The sequence below is a fragment of the Gossypium hirsutum genome, chromosome D12, assembly GCF_007990345.1.
Source record: "Gossypium hirsutum isolate 1008001.06 chromosome D12, Gossypium_hirsutum_v2.1, whole genome shotgun sequence".
Lineage (NCBI taxonomy): Eukaryota > Viridiplantae > Streptophyta > Magnoliopsida > Malvales > Malvaceae > Gossypium > Gossypium hirsutum.
In genome coordinates this window covers 5,970,348-5,992,780 of record NC_053448.1, presented here as the reverse complement: position 1 = coordinate 5,992,780, position 22,433 = coordinate 5,970,348, and the positions used below count along the sequence as shown (strand labels likewise).

General features: G+C 31.3%; 1 protein-coding gene across 1 annotated transcript; it reads left to right on the top strand.

Moving 5' to 3' along the window:
- Positions 1–16,201: 16,201 nt before the first annotated feature.
- On the top strand, positions 16,202–20,499 carry LOC107945112 (proline-rich protein 36). Its single transcript, XM_016878967.2, has 5 exons — positions 16,202–16,864; positions 17,881–17,990; positions 18,080–18,451; positions 18,920–19,595; positions 19,975–20,499. The coding sequence occupies exons 1-5, from the start codon at positions 16,624–16,626 to the stop codon at positions 20,052–20,054; spliced, it is 1,479 nt and encodes a 492-aa protein (XP_016734456.1). The 5' UTR covers positions 16,202–16,623; the 3' UTR covers positions 20,055–20,499.
- The last annotated feature ends 1,934 nt before the right edge of the window (positions 20,500–22,433 follow it).

Here is a 22,433-nt window from a genome sequence, read left to right as displayed (position 1 = left end):
AGAAAACTAAACCTAAAACTAAGCTAATGTGTGTGTCTCTCTTTCTCCGCCAAATTTGGTTGTTTTAGGTTGTCTTTTGATGAATTTTCATTGCCAAAAACTCCCCTACACGGGCCTTGGGTGATTCGTGGATCGAGTGGACAAAGACTAACCTTTTTGTCCAAGTTTGTCCCCCTGACGATGTTAGTGTCGCGATTCCTAGAAGAGGATATCGCGATATCTCGGGAAGTGTCGAGCCTTGGGGTCTTTTTTAAAGCACGAATATCGCAATACCATTGAAGGGTGTCTACTTCTTCAATACTATTGAGGTATCACTATTCCAAGGTGTGGATATAGTGATACCCTTTTCCTTAGTGCCATTCTTGCTTGTTTTCAACCTCTAACGCGTCCCTACACCACTCAATCACACTTTAGGCCCCCAATGGAACTATTGGCCAAATTGGGTTACAAAATAAGCAAAACTAAGACATTTTCACTTATTAACTTAAAATCTAAAAATAACGAAAAATTATGCAAAAGACGTCATTTTGCTTGAGAATAAAATCCTTAAGTATACCAGGAAAGCCTAATTTGCCATATCAATTTGTGGCAGATCATGTGTTTAGCAACCTAATAACCCTAATGATTCACGACTAGTCCCAATCAGACATGTTTTCCCATGAAAGGACATAATGCCTACTGTAACACCTCTTACCCGTATTCATCATCGAAACAAAGTAAGAAGTGTTATCAAACGATCTAAATTTTTTTTTACAAAAATTTTGACATAATTTCTTTTCATAAACATTTAATTCCTTCTGCAAATTTTCGAAACACAATTTCAAGCAATTTCAATATTTCAACCAAATACAATTATATGATCAGACACAATTTATCCATCCACAACATTCTAAACTACTTTGTTAACAGTTTAAAGAAAACAATTTATCAATTAATATACACCTACATTTTAAACCAACCAGTATTTTTTTATACATATATATATTTATACCACATTACATTAAGTCATCTATACATGCCATATTTCAGAAGTATTGGTTGCAAAATACCCAAAAGATGAGGATGATAGTGTGGATGATGTTCTGACCCCATCCAATTTCCGAGTTGATTGATATCACTATAAAACAAGGGAAAATAAGAGGAGTAAGCATATGGCTTAGTAAGTATGTATGTAATTGATAAACAAATTTCTAGCATGATACCATATAAAATATAATTTTTACCACACATAAATCTATTGTTTATTCAAATTCCAGCAAACTGTTTTTCTGCACCACAGTCACTAAATTATTTTTATCCGGAGCTATGGAACTCCAAATTAAGATCTGTAAATTTTCCCTAAAACTAGACTCATATACCTTCTTAATATAAAATTTTCAGAATTTTTGGTTTAGCAAATTAGTACAGTTTATTCTCTAAATGTTCCCCTATTTCACTACTTGACACTTCTGACCTCTCTTCACTAAAAGTCAGTTATCTCTTAGTACAGAATTCAAATGATGTTCCCACTTATTTCTTTTGAAAATAGACTCAATAAGAAATTTAAGAATGTAAATTTCAAAACATATTTATTTTTTTACAATTTTTAGTGATTTTCCAAAATCAGAATAGAGGATTTCGAAATTATTCAGACCCTGTCCCACTAAAATTCCAATATCTCAAAATATATAACTCGTTTGGCTATTCTTTCTATTTTATGTCATTAAGCTTTAATTTCATGTGTTATTCAATCACTAACTCAATTTCTATAATTTTTGGTGATTTTTCAAACTAACATCATTGTCACTGTCCAAATCTATTTTATTCCAACATCCCTCATTCACATAGCACTTTAACCATTTATTTTATAACACAATACAAGACTTCATCACTTCAGTCACTCTTTCGCAACTTATCACGTTCCAATCACATACTCATATCTCATTGAACATGTCGGTATAACAACAAATATTTGGGGTTTTTCACACAGTACTACCCATGTTACTTTTATCATTCGATACACGTAGTAGTCTTCACATAGTACTACACACGTGATCAAGTTTTACGGTTCATGTAGTAGCCTTCACATAGTACTACACGCGTGATCAAATTTTACGGTTCACATAGTAGCCTTCACATAGTACTACACACGTGACCAAAGCTTTTCGGTACACATAGTAGCCTTCACTTAGTACTACACATGTGTTCATCATTTATCGGTACACGTAGTAGCCTTCACACAGTACTACACACGTGACCAAAACTTCTGGGTATACATAGTAGCCTTCAGTTAGTACTACACATGTGACCATTATTTATCGATACACGCAGTAGCCTTCACACAGTACTACACACGTGTTCATCGATACCTTATTCAAATCTTTACCATTCCGACAGTTCCACAAAGATTCTTACTTCCCAATAATTTACAATTTCTCCATAACACATTATAATATCAATCTTTCCACTCAACTCCATAACCAATTTAATAATTCTATTTGAATCACTTCAACTACTACTTGCAGTTGGTATATCCATAAACTAAGCTGATTTTAAACAAATCAACTATCAATTTCAAATTTCTAACTTTAATATAACTATTTCATATTCAACCCCTTTCGTATATATTGTCACGAAATATAACAAAAATAATTATAATAATGTATTAATTACATACAACTTACCTCGATACAAAATGTAGAGATTTTGCAATTTAATCCCCAACCTTCTCTTTTCCTCGATTAAGATTGACTTCTCGTCTTTCTTGATTATGGAGCTTGGAAGCTTGAAAACCCTAAATATGTCTTCCCCCTTGTTGATTTCGTTCACCATGGAGAAGATGAGCATATTTTGCCATCTTTTTTCCCATTTAATTCTATTTATTTACCAAATGACTAAAATGCCCTAACTTAAAAAATCTATTTCACTAATTCTATGCCCATTTTTGTCCATCAATTAACTAATGGTCTAATTACCACATAAGGACCCCCAATTTAAAATTTCATAACAATTGGACACCTCTAACATGTAGACTCAACTTTTGCACTTTTTACAATTTAGTCCTTTTAACTAAATTGAGTGCCCAAACATCGAAATTTTCGAACGAAATTTTTATGAAATTTTTTCGTGAAATTGTAGACCATAAAAATATAATAATAATATTTTTCCTCGTCAGATTTGTGGTCCCGAAACCACTGTTTCGACTAGGCCTAGAATCGGGCTGTTACAACTACTCCATCATTGGCACCATTTCCCAAGGCGTAACTAAAGGGCATTATCATTAATGCAAGCATTCTAGAACCTTTGATACATCCCCTTTTCCTTGAAGCGTCCTCAACACGCACAAAACACAACTCTTCATCTACTAATCTATCCACCATATTGTTTACCTAAGTGGCTATCGATTAGGATAACTGTTTGGAAGGTCTCGAGGTAGGCCACTTTATAACCTACCTCTCGATCAGGAAGCAATTTTTATACCCCTACCCAAGAATGGAATTGGTAGACATGAGACAACCTGGTAATGACCCATTGTTGTATGCGACTCATGAGCAACCCTTCGCTAGAAACCCTCTATGATGCTCTTACGCCCAAAACCATCCACGAATCCCTCTCGAACCATCTTGGAACCACCCTAAAGACCATTCGCTACAGACCCTCCGTGGGGACCACTAAGGCATGGCACCTCACACAACCTTAGCAAGGAGAATATCAGAGTAGGACCACATAGTACTATACATGGAAACAATTGACCTATAACGGCCTTGCCACCCAGCTGACCACAAAGATAGGCCTACCATCCGTATTGTTAGCTACGTGGAACTACCAGATAGGGGCACCCTCCTATATATACCCCGTAGCATAAGAGATAAATGATCCTTCTTCCTCCCTAAGAGAAACCTAATTTTTTCCCTTAGCTATGTTCATCCTCCTCTATTCACCTCTCCTTCCCGTCCTTCAACCTCTTAAACCAACTCTGCCTCTCTGGCTGTCTCAGTGAACGACTCTTTAGTCACCACCACCTTCTCTTCCTTGTTGAACACTTGTAATTTTTTTAGTAATCATATTCTAAAAAATTACATTCTTTTATAATTATAATATAAGAAAACACTAAACTTTACCTAAAGGATTACTAAATTCTTATGAGGTGTAAAGTGAGATTGGGAACCTAGGTTTCATGATATAAGAACTCAAACAATATTGTTAGGTTAATTTTCAATTTAATAATCAATTAATTTCTAGTTTAAAATTTGAAGAATGAAATTCCTTTAAATTGGATGTATTAATCAAAGTTAGTGTTCGAATTTCGATATCTATTATTTTATTACGAATTGTGATATGTGCACTTGCAATAGAACATATAATATGTGGAGCTGCGAATCCAAATTAAGGGAAGTAAAACATTATTGGTGCCTCCCTCGCACCAAATTGTGAAGCAAAGGATCTAACTTAGGTGATCAAACCAAACCAGCCATGAGAGAATCAACTTTAGATTTACTTATATATTCTTTATCCTAAGAAGGTTAACCAAAACGAAACTCCTTCCTCTTGTTATTGGATATTCTAAAGGAACATGTTAAAAAACACTAAGAAATCATATCCATGTAGGAAGCTTATAATACAATTAACCTTTAGCAAAACAAACTTTCAAAACACCGCCATTTCTCAATTTACATATACTTTAATACCCACTTATTTGTTAATTTAAAAGTGAACTTGTTGGAGCTTTCGAGTAGTATAATATGCTGCTCTAAACCTCCTTTACTTCTCCTATCTTTAATACATTTCATATCATATCTAACTTTAGCTCCATAAACATAACTTTATTTATCAATTTGGTTTTTTTAGTTAAATCTAATTATTAATCATTTAAAAAGAATCAAATAAAAATGTTGAGTAAAATATTGTTTTTAACAATATTAATATGCAAACTTACATAATGGTCCATATGTGTTTCACGTTGACATAGTACTATTTATCTTTATATCACGTTAACAAATAATTTAAAAATTATAAAAAAAATTCAAAAAAATATTATAAGTTCATAAAAAATTCAAAAAAAGTAACATATTGTTATGCAGATTGTCATGTTTAAAAAAATTCATTAATATTTTCGTTAAAAATAATAATTTAATTCTTTTTAAAAGATTAATAATTTAATTTATTTTTAAAAAAAATTGAGGTCAAATTTAATTTAAAAAATAAAGATAAAGTTGAAAAAAATAAATATTAAAAATAAATTTATTGTCATATCAATAAAATTTAAAATTAATCTTTTTTACCAAAAGCAAACCAAACGTCCCGCAAATCTTACTGAAATCTATCCAAGGTAGATAAAGTGTTCGGGTTAGATCTAACCACTATCTTCCATCATACAATGTCAATTATTTTAATTTACTTCTTCTTTAATAATAAAAAGAAAAAAAACAAGAAACGTGTTGATTCCATAATTTTAATAGCACTACAATGGATAGACGTGTTTTAATATAAAGAATAATAATTTATGTAGACTAGATAAATTTTATGTATTATCACTAAATAATAATATATTATATTATCATTAAATTTTAATTTAAAATGAAAAAAATATGGAGATTAATTGTATAATTTAATCTAAAATTTTTGTTTGAAATGATAGTTCAACATGTCAAGTCAGCTTACAGTTACACCGTTAACGACAATTAGCTGCTCAGTGACTAAAATGTTACAACTCGTTAACATAAGTGGCTAAAACGTAACATTTTGAACATAAGTGACTAAAATGTAACCTGAAGTAAACAAAAGTGACTATTTTAATAATTTACCCTATAAAGAATAATAATTGATGTAGAGTACATAAATTTTATGTATTATCAATAAATAATAATATAACGTATTATCATTAAATTAAATAAAAAATAAAGGATTTGTAAAAATATATATACTTTTATTTAAACATTAATTGTAACTAATATAAATAAATATTAATAACTCTCAAGTTTAGGATATTGGGTTTAAAGGTTTAAGGTCTTCGGTCTTGGTTTAAGGTCTTCGGTCTTGGTTTAAGGTCTAGGATTTTAGCATTTATTTATAATTAATTACTACTTGATTACGTTCAAACAAATTTGTTAGTATTTATTTATAAGTCATCCACTATTTTTTATTTAATAATAATGTATCATGTTATCAACCATTGATGGTACATGAAATTTATGCACAAACAGTATATCAAATGTTGTCCCTTAATATATTGTTACTATTTATTCATGGCTATCATCTCTTGCTTTTTTAAACCATTAAAACTTTTTAGGAAAAAATGTTGTTATGCTCAGTAATATTTATTACAGTTAGGGGGGCTGACAAGGGCCTCGCCCCCTCCCCCAAAATGAAAACCATTTAGGCCTTTAAAATTTTAAATTTATAAAGATAAAATTGCATTTTAGCCCCCTAAAAATAATAAAAAATCTGATTTAATCCTTTAAAAATTATAAAAATATAGGTTATTAAAATGAAATTACATTTTTACTATCGTAAAAATTACAATTTAATTTTGGCCCCCTAAAAATTTTTCTAACTTCACCCTTGATTATAGTGAATTTATATAAAAGAATTAATAATTACTAAACAATTTTTTTATTTTTTTTCATTAAAAAAACTTTATACAAAATAGAGACTACAAAAGATCAACGATAATAGTACATGTATCACCCTTAATTAAAGAATTCATAGGCTCAACCTTAGAAAAAACTCAAAAACTAAACAAATTAAAACCCAAACCCTTTAGAAACAAAGCCAAAGTAGGCAATACAATCCACAACTCAAGTAGATCACACGAAGAAGGGGCGATCGAAGTGTGTAGCAAGCACAATCATAAAAAAAAAACAACATATCAACATGCCTTGATGAAGCAAACCAAGACAAGATTAGAGTAGATGGTCAACCACAAAGGGTAAGCTGTTGGCAAAAATCGTTAAGCCCTAACGACATCGGAACAATGGTAAAGGAGGCCCACTAGCCATAGAGCTCGAAAAAAAGAACAAGGGAAATAAAGGTAGTCAATACTGTATTGGTGGACTTACTGCTTTTCTACCAGTACCGGTACCCGTCTATTTTGGTATATTGTTTTAGATTTATTGCTATTTTTGTAAAAAAAAATTATATATGCATATAAAATGTATTTACAAATATCAAATAATGAAATTAAATAAATCTCAAATATAAAATACTTATCAACAATAAAAGTTTGGTTGGTTGGAGTGGTAAAAAAATATTTTATAAGCTTCACAAATACAATCCATCATTAAACACAAACTCAAAATAAGCAAGTAAAAATTATTGCATAAATTAAACAAGAAGGTTATCTCATTCTATGCATAAACCAATTCATAATTCAACAAATCCAAAATAAATAAAAAATAATTTAAATTTAAAATATATTTTAAAATTATTTTTTGGTATAAATAAATACTAAAAATTTATATTTATATTTTTGGTACCAGTTGATACACCATATTTCGACCAGTAAGGGCAAAATCAACTGGTACGCACCAGTACGTCTGGTACCAACCGAAATTTGCACCAGAATGGAACCTAAAGTTTGTTGTTCCGATTTACCACTAGAACAAAGCGTTTCAGTCGGTACAAGCGGTACTGAAATTGTACCTATTACCATGGGGAAACACAAAAGGAAAGATCTCAGATAATCAGGGAGAGGAAGTTAACAAGAACAGCAGTCGTAGTGACGAGAGTAGAAGCATGACCAAGGGATTGTGGAGAGGGTGAGCAGAGTTGTCTAGACGACCAAGTGACCACTTACACACAAAGTATTGTTTTTTCTTTCATACAACACATGGTGAAAATGGGGAGAAAAGAAAATGATTTATTTCTCAATACCTTTCCCATTGAAAGATTTCTTCCTTTTTAAATTTAATAAAAGCAATACATTAAATGTAATATTTCTAAATAAGTATTAACTAAAGTCTATAAACACTCTTGTTATACCTCCACTCCTTAACACCCCATGTCATAAAGAGAACATCGCCACAACATCTTGATGCCATTAAGGATAGTCCCACATTTGATCCAATATTATTAATGCTTCTCAAGCTCATCTACCTCGAAGATGTTCACATTAAGATGCATCCAAGCCATACCTTAACATGAGTCTAAATCAGATTCTACTAAGGCAATTATTTTTATGAGAGACTCACTCCAAGTCCTCTTTTAGCCTAAAAGTACTAAGACCTCATTGTAACTTTTGGGATTTGCTTTAGAATTTCAATAAACTCCAAGTACTTTTGCTATCCAAATCTACAATTTTGGTGATTGGGTTATGGAACTTCAAGATTTACCATACTTTTCATCAATAAATTTAAGGATTTTTCCAAAATTACTAAGCATTTCTCAACTTTTATCTCTTTTGTGTTATTTGATTGCTCAACTTAGCATGAAATTGATTAGGTTTTGTGTACTAATGATGGGTATGAACTAAATCTAATTGTGATTGATTAATTGCAGTGTCAATTGATTGATTTAAGGTTTAAAGACTAGATCGTAAGAATTGGATTAAATCGAATAAATTTAGGAACCTAGAATTGATGACTCTAAGAGAACAAATAGATAAGTAAGACCGAGAGATCTTATCGAGCATAAATTTCACTATACTAATTTAGTATAGTGAGGTCGAAAGATAAATTGGACTAAGTGTGGGTTTGGATGAGCGATGCGGCGCGTTTAACTTACTTTTTGTCTCATACTATAGTATCGCTACAGTATCTAATCTCATCGCTACCGTTATTTTTACACTAACCATAAGTAAACGCACTGTCTATCTAAACCCACCCTAAATTACTTAATTGGGTAAAATTGGACCAATAGGAATTTAGACAGTTTAGATCTCTATTCCAAGAATTAATTGGTTGGCATGGATGTTAATCAACTGATTTTTTTTTCCTGGTTATTGAAATTGTGAATTTGGTTTTATTACATTTTTGTCCTCTAGGTTATAGTTTAGTTTAAATCCATCTTCTTTATAAATTGTTGAACTATGCTGCTTGGTTATTACCTAGCTAGACTCCTTGCTTGCAAGCTTAATTTTGTTAATTCATCGTATCATCTGATCTCTTTATCATTCTACCTTGGGAATACTTCTTGTTTTATTGTAAAACATATAAATATTACAATTCGACACTACACGTTTGTAGTTAAAACCACACTTTTAAATTGTTTTATAACATTTTTTGTTTTTTGTGCATGCATCATAGTAGTCATACACCGCAAGGGTAGGGAAAACCAAGATGACCTAGTTGGCAGCTCCAACATGTGGCTCTAGGTCGAATAATTAAATAGATGGCTTTGGCTTCGAATGGATAAGTCGGGATGCTTAGCCACAACTTTATTGATGTTCTTGTTGACGACTCAAGGGCATGTGTCATTCACTAACATGCAGACGCCTTTACAATATAAACACAATTGGCTATACGCTTAAACCATTAAATATATGCCTAAGAAGTTAAGAAACCACCAACTTAGATAATGTTCCTATCGAAGGCAAGCTGACATGTTGGTTCTAAAGCATAATATACTATTCATGCTTTGTAGGCAAATACTTATCCTACCCGCTCAAATCTATCATATGAAGTTGATTGAGATTATTTGGGTTATCCAAAATATCTAGCACTAACCTAAAATGTCATTTCACCTGGTCAAGGTGGTGTTGCTCAACAATGTGGAAACAAATTATGACATTCGTGACCTTTACTTATACGTTGCCATTGGTATAACATGAATAATTGTGTTGTCTAGGTATGACCTCCACATAAACTACAAACACTTACATTAAATACAATTATATTAATTTACATTACTTCCATTGAATATGAATATAACATCACTATACTTCTTAATCAACTAGTTGATTGATTTTTCATCACATCCAAGTAAGGTCCCTTCTAAAACTGGTATGATCCAAATAACCTTCAAATATGTTCAAATATAAAATGAAAAGGACATTATAAATATTCATCATTACGTTTATATTTTTAGCTTAGATAATAAGGAACTTCAATGACTCAAAACGGATGTTCGCTAATCACACATTTGTATCCATGTTCAAGTTTGCAAAAGTAGACAAAAATAATTTGTTTCAACTATTTGATGTCGAGTTTGTTGGGACTTTATGCCTTTAGTGTAGTTATTTTGTCATTCCTTGTAATTTTTTGAACATATTGGTTAATAAAATTTCATAGTTAAATTAAATTTCATAGTTAAATTATTATCTTTCATATCTTGTCTTTATTGGTTTTTGCATGAAAAGCAAAATAAAAAAGTAATAGTTCACTGATTGCCCAAGGTTTAATTAATATCAAGTTTCATCATATGGTTGGATAATGATACAAGAAGACAACTTATATTAGTAGGTAATCCAAATGGTCTATAGTATGAGGAATCAAAATTGAGCAATTGATTCAATGGACTATTATATTGTCTATCAAGTCCAATCGGGGAGCTACATTGTCTTGCGTATATGAGCGAATGACTCTTAAAAAAGACATAATGTTTGGATTGATAATACATTAGATAGGACCCAATTTGAATTAATCTTGAATCAGTATATGAATAAATTTGCTTGTGTACTCATAATGTGGCTTACCTTAATCTAGAGTAAATGGCTGACTATGCATATATAACTTATATGCTTTGATATATTGAAAGCTTGAGCTCAGTCAATGTTAGAGCCAAAAGTTGGTCTGTTGGGTATATGAATTATATACGGCATAACTTAATTTACAATAGTGGAATTCATAGCTCGATTAAAGAACAAATGATATTCTTTCATTGGAATTACACGAATTATGAAAAAGGAATGTGGCCATGGGTTTTTTGTCAGGAGAAAATTATTATTGTTTGTTAATAATAATATTTTCATCATAGAAAGATACAATGGTGACCATGAGATAAAATAAGACCATATTGACTGAATGAATATAACCTAAAGAGATTAAGGATATCCTATGAGGGTAATCACTTATGAAAAGGTCATTGGATAAAGCATAAATCTTAGTTGACTTCATAATGGTATATAATGGGGAGTTAAATTATGGTACTTTTAGTGGATTAACTCCATGACTAATGAATGTTGTAATTAATAGACGAAGAGTCTGAACTTAATTACAAATTACTTAAGCCTTGATTGTATATTTCCAATCGATCCCTTCTCTATCTCGACACAACCTTTTATATATTGCATTTAGATTTGATATGATTTACAAATGAAAATGAATAAATTAAATAGATTACGTGTAGTACTATCCCCAATAAATGCATTTTCTCTAATGAGACAAAAGATGACTTAAAAGATTAATTTAATTTCCTTAAATTATTATTTAATTTATTGTAATTAAATAATTGAGTTCAAAGTGAAAATTAAATCAATTAAGTCATCGCAATGTTACCATTTACTCATAGATTTTAATTCAGTAAAGTCATCATGACTTTGACAAAATTAAAATTGAGTTGAGAAAAATATTTAATTGAATAAAATAATATTTTGGAAATAGAAAACTGATTTTGGGTTGGATAAATGTTTGAGTTTGTTTTAATTAAAATTAGACAGCACATATAATTGTACTAAATACAAGAAAAGACTTAATAATACCATACAGTAAAGGGTGGGCGAGACATTCGGTGTTCCTAGTGTGGGTGTGTTGCTCGCCACATACACTCTTAGTGGGAATATGAGTTTTCTATTAAAATATTATTTTCCCCTATTCTTGTTCACGTAGAGCTCTTTTATTTTTTTTCCTCTATATAAAGGAATCATGGGAAGCCGAAAAATATATACTCATAGATACGTGGTTGCTTTGTAAAAAATTAGGGGAATTTTGTGAGGTTAGAGTATTTCAGTTTTTGTTATTATAGAGAGAATTAATTTTCCACAATGAAAAATTAATGCTTTCATATTATGATCTATTCAGGTTTAAGAGTCCACTCTCTTAGCAACCGAGGCTACGAGAATAGCAGAGAATATGATTTGATAGAAAGTCAGGAAATCGATAAATCTCGCTAAACCAAAACACAAGTACTAAATTTGGCAAATTTTTTTGTTATAGACAACACAACAAAAGTTTAGTTTTATGAAATTCTTTAAATTTTCGATGCACAACAAAATTCATTTTCGTAACTAACTTTTCCAACTGAGTTACCCTCTAAAGTGCCTTGTATAGATACACTAGAATTATTGCCCTCGGCTGAATGTATCGACCATATCAAAATCTTCTAGTAGAGAAAGATACACGGCATGGACCTTATTTCTATACAAGTTTGGGAACAACATTTCTCTTATCATCCAAAGTATCTCAGGCATATCGATCATATGCTCCATGGTTACATTATGTAGAGGGGTTGTTTGAGAAGTTTCTTCAACCATGTGCATTTAACCCAATTTGCATTGTATTCTTTCTCCTCCTTGTTCGACGCAACACCTAACAACCGATGACATAATGATTCCAAATCAATGTTGTTATCTCTGATTATCACATGCCTATTGATTCAAAGACTGACTATTAAAGCGACATCTTCTAGGTTATAGTAGCTTCCCTGCATGGAAAATGAAATGTATGCATTTTTTTTGCCTCCATTGTTCCAATAAGACTACAAGCAATTTTAGTATTGTTACAAACTTGATTATTGTAGAAGCTCCTAATAAACTAGGCTTCCTTAAGTGGTTTTGAATACATCCATTTGGCTTTGAAAAGCTTAAACCATGTCGAGCACAAACAATTCCATCTCTTTGTTGTTCAAAATATCACAAGAAATAGTATTAGTTTTTGTTAAATATAAAAAAAAGTTATATAACAATAAAAATTAATTGTAATAAAATCTAATAAGAACAAATTTTAAAAATTGAGTAAGTAATTTGACCATATTTATGTCATGGTTATGTGTTTTTTTCTTGAAATCTTAGAGTAACTATTCAGAAGTAAAAAATTTAGGGTATTTTTGTTAGGTGAGAGAGTTTTAAATTCTTCGAGATGATTTTCTATGAAACAAATGAGAATGGTGTGAGATATTATTTATAGTAAAAGACCTCAAAACCCATTCATAGGTTTGTGTTGGATCACCGGTACCCCTACGACGCAACGAAAAAATTAAAAATCGGAGACCCTAACCACGGATCCATGTATGAGGAACGAATTAGGGTGATAAAGGTTACGAAATCACCGAATGTTTATTCTGAGTAGACAGTGAAACCTTAACAACGAGTAGTCTGATCTGCTGTCGAACCTAGTCGCAATCTATCTGACCCCGGCCTCTACGTAATCCACCCAGTTGGTTATGAACGGAAGGAATCCCCAAAATAGTTTTGAAAAGAATTTTCTTTGACGGCTGCTAGACCCAGTCAAAGGAAAAACGAGATTCTTATATATCTATTTTTTAGGGTTTTATAAATTAAATAAATATAATAATATTTTAAACCGAAAATTATAATTACATTAATTATAATATAATTTCGGTAAACCATATATTTATTTAAATACGAACCAAAAAATCATATTCTCATTATGTGTACAACAACCTTGTGCATATAATGTGTTCGATATTTGATTACCCAATTAAATTAATTCTATAATTAATTTAATTCATGTGACAACTAAACACAATACCAATTATGTTTTATTCCGTTCATTTCAACTATAGGGTGTAACCCTGTAGGTTCCTGTAACATTAGCAGTAATACTAGAACGATTCCAATGTTACAAACAATGAGTGGCATCTAGCAATGCATCATTGCTACCTAAGTCACAAGAAATCATGATTCGACATAACCTTTTATAATTAACCTTTTATGCAATAATCCTTAAGTCCTTTATCTCTGGATTGGACACAAGTCATGGAATAGTCACACTTGCATAGTTCATTCCATGTTCTTTGATATCTTAAGTAGACTATGATATACAAATAAGTATGACATCTCATATAAACTTATTTGAGCGTGGCCATGCATTTCTAGTCTCACTTAATCAAGTGGCCTAAGATATTACTCCCATTATGTAGGAGAGGCTTATCCTATCTCGATCAACCATATCACTCTACATAGATCATGGTATATCCAACATCAGCCTTTATAGAACAACCAGTTACGGTGTACGTTTGACTGTATCAAAATATACAACTCACGATGTTGGGATTATGATGATTTCAAGTCTGAGGATCATATACATATTAATCACTATGAGTAATGTTGTGACAATTACATAATAATCCAAGAAACATACTCATAACGGGTCAGTCCAATATGTTGTTCTCTAACACACATATTCATGCATTGATTTTGACTTTCCATGTCAATGACAACTCTTTATCATCAATCAATTACATGTTAGTCTTAATGCATTATCGTTGTCCTATCGAACAATAATACTTGACTAAGGAACTTTTAAGAATAATCATATTATTCTTAGGACATTATTATAAAACAGTTTATTTATACACACAGAAAAGAAACTGAAATAATAATGGTAACGCCTTATATTAATAAACATGATAAATCAAGTATGTTATTACAACCATCTCATGATTGATCTTTGGGCATACTCTAACAGTTTGTACACATGACAACAAATAGTTATGGACTTAGTATGGGTTTGGATGGGCGGTACGTTTACATGTGGTTAGTGTAAAAACAATGGTGGTGGTGAGATTAGATACTGTAGCGTGAGACAAAAAGTAAGCTAAATGCACTACAAAAAAAAACCATATTACATAAATTTTGTAGAGATTTGACCTTGCTACAATCTTGACACCATGCCAAAAAAACGATATTCCAAAAAAAAAAACTTTTTTCAAATATATATAAGTATTTTTTATATTATTTTAAAAAATTCAAGTCTTACCTATAAAACTCAAACTTTAACAAAAATAAAAACTATTGTAGAGTATATTTGATAAACTAAAAATTTAAGTGCTCAAAAGTTGAGTACTAAATTTTTACTTTTAAATTTTATAAGTGATAAATTTATATTAGAAAATTATTTGGTAAGCTAGTAAATATAAATACGGAATGTAATTATGTTGTTTAATAAAAGCAAATATTAATTTTAAAATATTAATTATTATTTAATTTTAATCTTATTAATATAATATTTTATATTATTTTAGACAGTTTTAAATAAAAGATAAGTATGGTCATTTCAAATTTTTTTTAAAAATATATAATTTATTTAGATTTTTAATAAAATAAAATAAACTTAATATTTTCTACTTTAAGTGATAAGTATCTATTTACGTATTTATCTTATTCAACACTTTTTTGTTAAAAATTTTATATTAAGTAAAAAATCAAAATGATTATCAGACATTTTTAAAATATTAAATATTAGAAATTTTTATTTTTAATGAAATGAAAATTTTACATGATTTATCAAACATACCTTTACATAAAGAAAAATATATAATTTTTATAAATAATAATTAGAAGATAAAACATACATTTTTAAATAGAATAAAAACAAAATGTATGAAAAAACTTTAATCCTTTACAAAATCAAAAGGATTTGATGGTAAAATTGACTAAAAAAATAAAAAAAAAATTAAGAAAAATAGAGAGGAAAAAAAAACTTTGTCATTCATTTTATTGTAATTCATATATGTTGGTTATGTTAGTGTATTTTATTATGTTATGATAAGATTAAAGAGATTATATATATATGTAAAAGAAGAAGACTTGTAGAAGAAGATTACACTAGTGTTGGTAACTATTGTGCAATCAAAGTAGACATCACATCTTTAATATATGTCGCATAATTATTCTAATTGATTATAAAGGAGATCCTTGACTTATTATTGGTCCACGTGCATGTCCAATATTGGTCGACCTGCCCTGAGTGAAACCCAAATTACATAAAAGGAAAATAATATAATTATTTTAAAAAATTTCTCCTCCAAGCAAGTGACCCTTTTGTTTTTTGTTTTATGACACATTGTCCACTTCATAGTGGCACCAACCAAAATACCTTTTTTTAAAAAAAAAAAACTTATTTATTATTAAGTTGGCATGAAAATATTTTTATTTTTAAATAAAATTAAAATTAAAATTATTTTATTATAAAGAATTAGCTTAGATGAAATGAAAAGTGAAAGAGAAGATACTTGTTTTACCACCAAATATTTTAGAAATATATTGTCAGTTAATTGGGAATTATTATAGTATTACTATGGGTGCACGTAAAAATAATACCCTAATGTGTTTGAATAAAATAAATATAATATTTATTACTCTATAAAAATAATTCAACAGCAAGTAACACTAAAATTGAATCCTGTAATTTCAACTCAATTAAAAGCTTGTGAAATAAAATGAAAGTGAAAAAGGTGAGCGTTAGAGAGAGAGAGAAAGAGAAAAGGCAGTGTGTAACAATTTTGTAGTTAATAGACAGAGAGAGAGCGAGAGAGGCAGAGGGCATATGCCCACCATTAACGCTTGTCTTTCAATCCACACGCTTCAACCCTTTGCAAAGTTATTCTTTGTTGCTGTTGTTGGTGATAGAGTGAGTTTTCTAGAGAGCCAAAGTTCAAAAGAAGAGAAGGACCCAGGGCCAGTGAGTTAGAGAGAGAGAGAGAGAGAAGTCTTTACCTTTTCTTTGTGCTCTTCCAGATGCTCTTTCAATGGGGAAAAATGAGGACCCAGATCTGCAGCAAAGAGAGCAGAATCTTGAATCAGGGAATGATCAAGGGCGTCCAGGGAGCTGTTGGATGCTTTTCTCAAGGCTTTCAAACGACCTCAGTTTCAAATGTGTTTTTGTTTTGTTTCTTAGTTTGTCGGTTTTGTTGCCAGGGATCTTCTGGATCCTTCCTTACCGTTCTATAACCACTGGATTTGATGCCAAACAAGCTATTAAGCTCAGTGGTAGGTTTTTCTTTTCTTTTTAAAATTTTAATTTAGTCTCTCGTTTTATTTGTTTGACTAGGGTTTGATCATTGAAGCGGTTTTTTTCTTTTCTGTTTGATTAGGGTTTTTACGGTATCTCCGATAATTGCGCTTATGTTAATTTTCTTTGCACTTTTTGTTGTTTTAATTGGATCCTCAACTGTCGAGGACTAATGGGTATTTCCCTGATTGATATCTATTTCACCTTTGTGCTTCAATTAGGGTTCTTGGTTGGCTCCTCTTGTAATTGCACTTGATTGTATTTCATTTTGTAGATTCGAAATCTATCTTTTAAATCTGGAGTTTTGATATTCTAAAATGTGGGTTTTCCCTTGTTTTTCTTTCATACCTTTCGGGTTTCGGATGTTATTTATTTTGCCTTGTTGTTTTATTGGTTTCTGCTAATTCTTTGGGTAAATAGGTATGCATGTACTTCACCTTCTACTGCTATTACTGTGAGGGCAGGTTCTTTATTGATTTCTAAATTGGAACTATATGTGTGTATCTATATATTCAATTTTATGTTTAAAGCCTGGTTCAAGTATAATAGAAAGTGATTTTTTTTTCTATTTTTAGAGTATTTCTCCTTTTTGTTACAGGGGAAACGGTTAATGGCTTGTTTCAATGCGTTAATCCCCTCCCCCCCCCTCCCTTTTTTTTTTCTTTTAAACAAAAATCTCAAATGTTTGAGGCAAGGATCTGTGGTGATTGTTTTTTTCATACCATAAATTGATAAACAGTTGATCACATAGAAACTGGTAATCTTTTGCAAGATCATGTGCCATCATACGAGTATTCAGTTCTCTATTGAACTCAATGGCCTTTCTTGGCATGTTACTTCATTTTTTAATGGAGCTGTCAAATTAAGATAACGGACATCAGTTCCTTATTTAGAATTAGCCTTTCCTGATTTGGTGACTTTGGTCTAAATGCTTAGTGAAATACTAGTAATTTTCCTTGTTTGTTACTTACATGCATTCATTTATGCTTTGCAGCCTCAGTTCGTGCATACTTTAAACTTCAGAAACCAGTTTCAGAGCTTGTTCGGTATGTTGAAAAGTTAGAATATGATATCTATGAAGAAATAGGCATGCCGGCTACTAAGGTTTTACACCCATCTTATGCCATTTATATTTACATGTATTTACTGCCCCATTATGTGAGAAGTTGATCTAAATTTACTCATTTTCACAGGTGGTTGTCTTATCCATGCACCAGTCAGGTGCATCTAACTCTACTGATGTGGTGTTTGGCCTTCTTTCCGACCCCATAAGTAGTCCAATAAACCCAGTATCTCTAAGTGTGCTGAGATCATCTTTAATTGAGCTGTTCCTTCAACAATCCAATCTGACTTTGACTACTTCAATTTTCGGGCAGCCTTCTAAGTTTGAGATTTTGAAGTTTCCTAAGGGCATCACTGTAATCCCTGTACAACCTGCTTTCATCTGGCCCATAACCCAAATGCTATTTAATTTTACTCTGAATAATTCTATAGCTGAAATACTGGCCAACTTCATTCAGTTAAAAGATCAGCTGAAATATGGCCTGCGTCTGAGACCTTATGAGGTATGGTATCTGTTTCTAGCAACACTTGCGCATTTTGATTTCACCAATGTTTGGTTTTTGGGTGGATCTATGGTAGTATCACACTACCATTCCCATGACCTCAGATCTGATCTAATAGTGTTTGGAAGTGGGAATTGGAAGATTTCTTGCTACCCAATTATTCAAAATCAATTGAATTGTTGAATAATAGTAAATTGATTCTCAAAAAGGATAAAGAAAGACACTGCATCTTAAGTGTTCTGTGTTAACTGTATTAACACTCTTGATTAGCAGCTCCTAGGATATAGGTATAACTGTCAAATCATTTATTAGTAACTGCATCTTAGCCCGAGTTTAGGAAATTAAACCCTTGAAGTTTCTTCATTGCAGTGGACCAGAAATTGGGAGTTTGGAGGGAAGAGCATATGTCCTAATGTTTGATTCCTATTTATGGTACTAGCTAATAATTATTATTATTTTTAATTGCAGAATTTGTTTGTGCAATTAACAAACCAAAAAGGGTCGACGATATCCTCCCTAGTCATCATTCAGGCTTCAGTGACATCATCTGATTTTGGTAACCTTCTGCCTCAGAGATTAAAGCAATTGGCTCAAACCATCACAGAGTCTCCTGCTAAGAATCTTGGTCTTAATAACTCAGTCTTTGGTAAAGTTAAAAGCATTAGTTTATCATCTTATCTCAAGGGTACACTTCATGCTACTGCTCCCACTGCTTCACCAGCTCCATCTCCAGAGCCATCTATTTCCCCACATCCTTCTTTTAGGCCTACTCATCCTCCAGCATCATCACCCAAGAGTCATCATCCCCAACCTTGCCGTAAGTGTAAAGCTGCTTCTCCATCTGGTAATAGTCCCCTGCATTCACCAGGTCCTGAAAGTGGTCCCTACCCTTCTTTTCCTCCTCTGATTTCTCCTGCACCCTCTACTATAGCTCCTCCCCCCTGTCCATACTCTCGCCCTGCCACTCCAAGATCTCATTCTAACCTAACTCCTCATCATCCACATTCCACGTCACAGCTGTCCCCAGATCTACCACCATTACCTTCAGTGTCTTATGGGTCTCATCCGGGCCAGGGTATAGACAGCGTGAAGGGCCCAGTTTCTGCACCCCTTGCTCAGTCACCATCAGTGCAATCACCTTCATGTAAGCATCTAACGCTTAGTGACTTAGGGTGAGTTTGGATCGGCAGTGTGTTTATCTGCGGTTAGTGTAAAAACAGCGGTGACGGTGAGATTAGATACTGTAGCGTGAGACAAAAAGTAAGCTAAACGCACAGCACCGCACCCAATCGCCCATCCAAATCCACCCTTATACTATTCTCCCGAAAGAAATATTTATATGATTCTGCTTATGTATTTTGTTTTTGAAAAATGCTCTCCTTTGTATTGTCACAAACTTGGCATTGTTGTGTTGAGCTTTCTAATGTTTGTTAAGATTCATCCGTCTCCCATCTATCCATATTTTGTTAATGATGCTTTAGCTAATTGTAAGGATTGTTTTTGTGATTGTTGTGCATTTGCAGCTAAAGCAGTTAGTGTTCTCCCCAAGGAATTCTGGTTATTGGGATCTTTAGGAGTCTTGATCTTTTGTCTCCTTTTATGATCGGATTGATTCATTATGTGCCATACCACCCAAAGTTCCAAGTCGTCCATGATAGATGTTCATTTCCAAATTTTGATATGGCAAGGGTTGTAGAAGCACGTACAAAAAGTTTCGAAGTTTTTTTTTCCTTCAGGCAAGCAATGTACATGTAAATGAGATGGATGATGAACTGATGGTCCAAGCCAGAAAGCTGGCAGGCCACTCATCTTACTTCGAGTGTTTATGAGAAAAAAGAAAAAAATGCAGGGTGTTTTTCCCAAAGGGAATAACACCTAGAGATGGTGTGGCTACGGAAGAAGCAGGCATCACAAAGAAGTCTCTTATATTGATTCAAAGTGTAAAGAATATATACCCTGCTTCTTTTTGAGCCCCTATATGGAAATTGTAAAAACTAGTGTCTTATAATACTCCTGGAATGATAAAAAGAATATATATATTTATATGACTTCAGTATGTTAAATAGCTTCTAAAATTTTAAATTATCATTTAGCAGTCAATAGTTATATTTTGTTACAACCTTGCTAGGATGTAGGCATGTTGGTGTGGGATTATAGGTGGTGTGTGGGGTTAATTTCGCATGTTTGGTGCACCACACGAAACGAAAGAAGGAAAGAATATATTGTGTACAACACTGAACTGGACTTCTTAGTTTGAAAAGAAAGGTTTCATTTGGTTTCTTTATCATATGAAATCAACAAATCAAGTTGAAAACTAAGGCTTGGAAAGTAACTACCGTGTATGGTTGAATTTTTTTAAAAATAAAAATATTAGAGAACAAGAGTATTTTACATTTAACATCACTCAATTTTCATATAAATCATTAATTTTTAATTTAATCAAATACCATTAAATTAAACCTTTCCATTAACACTGTTAAAATGTACTAATAGAAAGTCATTTTTTACAATTAAAAAACAAAAAATTCAATATCCTTTTTATTTAATAAATAAAATCGTCAAAACATATATTGATGGTGTTTGAATTTATGCATCGACAATACATCAAATATTATATATATATGAGATATGATTGGGGAAGGATCTTCTTACACATTATATCCTTTCGTATATTTTTATACGACAGATATTTTAATGATTCAATCATCATATTTCGTATTTTATTCATATAGATCATGCATGTCAAATTTGATGTAAACTAAAAATTTATAGCAATTTGTTTTATGTAAAAAAAAAAACTTTGAAACATTCAATAAATATTAATTTTATATACTTTTTTAGATCAATATGATAAATATATCAGATTTATTCTGAAAATTTACATGATGACAAATACAATTATATTGATAAATTCAATAATTGAATTGTTAGAATATTGATGGTACAAAAATATAAAAAAAATGTGTAGAATTATTTTATGAGCGTAGGTGAATTCTTGTATTGGATGTCTAAAGAAATTGAATTACAGCAAAACGAAAAAAATAAATGGAAAAACAAGGAAAAATGGCAAAAGGAAAAGTAAGAAAAATAACGAAGCTCGGAGGTGACATTTGAGTTAGGATAATTTAAAGTTTTTAGATTTTGTTATTATTAAAATAGTTTAGATTAATTTTAAATAGATATTAGGATAATAATTAAAATATAAAATATTAAGATAATTAAAAGTTTTAATCGATTAATTTAATTTCAATAAAATAATTAGGAGTTTAAAATAGATTAGGATAATTAGGGTTTTGTTTTTAATTGCCATGGTTCAACGAAAGTTTAGTAGTAGGAAAAAAACCTATGGTGGTTTAACAAAAGAGACATACAAAATTTGCAAGGTGGATGAACAGCTTCCCAAACTGTTTGCTCTTTATTCCACCATCTGGTACCTTGTGGTTTTTTTTTTAATATTTAGTCCATTTTTTATTGATAAAATTTAGTATAATTGACGGAATAACTATGTGTATTTCATTCTAATATATAATGATCAGTTTTTAACAATGACTAATTTATGACACTCTTAATACAAAAGCCTTCATGATAGCATGAAGATACTAATACTACTATAAGTAGTTTATGAATTAAGGCTAATTATTTACCATAATTTACGTTTATTGCATTTAAGATGCCATTGCATAAAAATATGAAGAATCACTTTCATTATACCTTCCGAATTTAAGACTTAGGGCTCCTTTGGATGCCCAGTTACTACCAGTGAGGTGCGTTTACAGTGCCAAACTCACTGCAGCAGTTGTTTGGTTTGCACAGTCAGTGCAGTGAGTTTTCCTTTCAACCACACTGGTCAGCTAATTTTCAGCTGGAGAAATCAGCTGCAGTGGATGAATTTACTGAGCTGTTGGCACTGTAACAGACAAAAACACCCTTACTTTTACTTATCATTTTACCATTTTAGCCTTGAAAATTAAATTAATTTCTT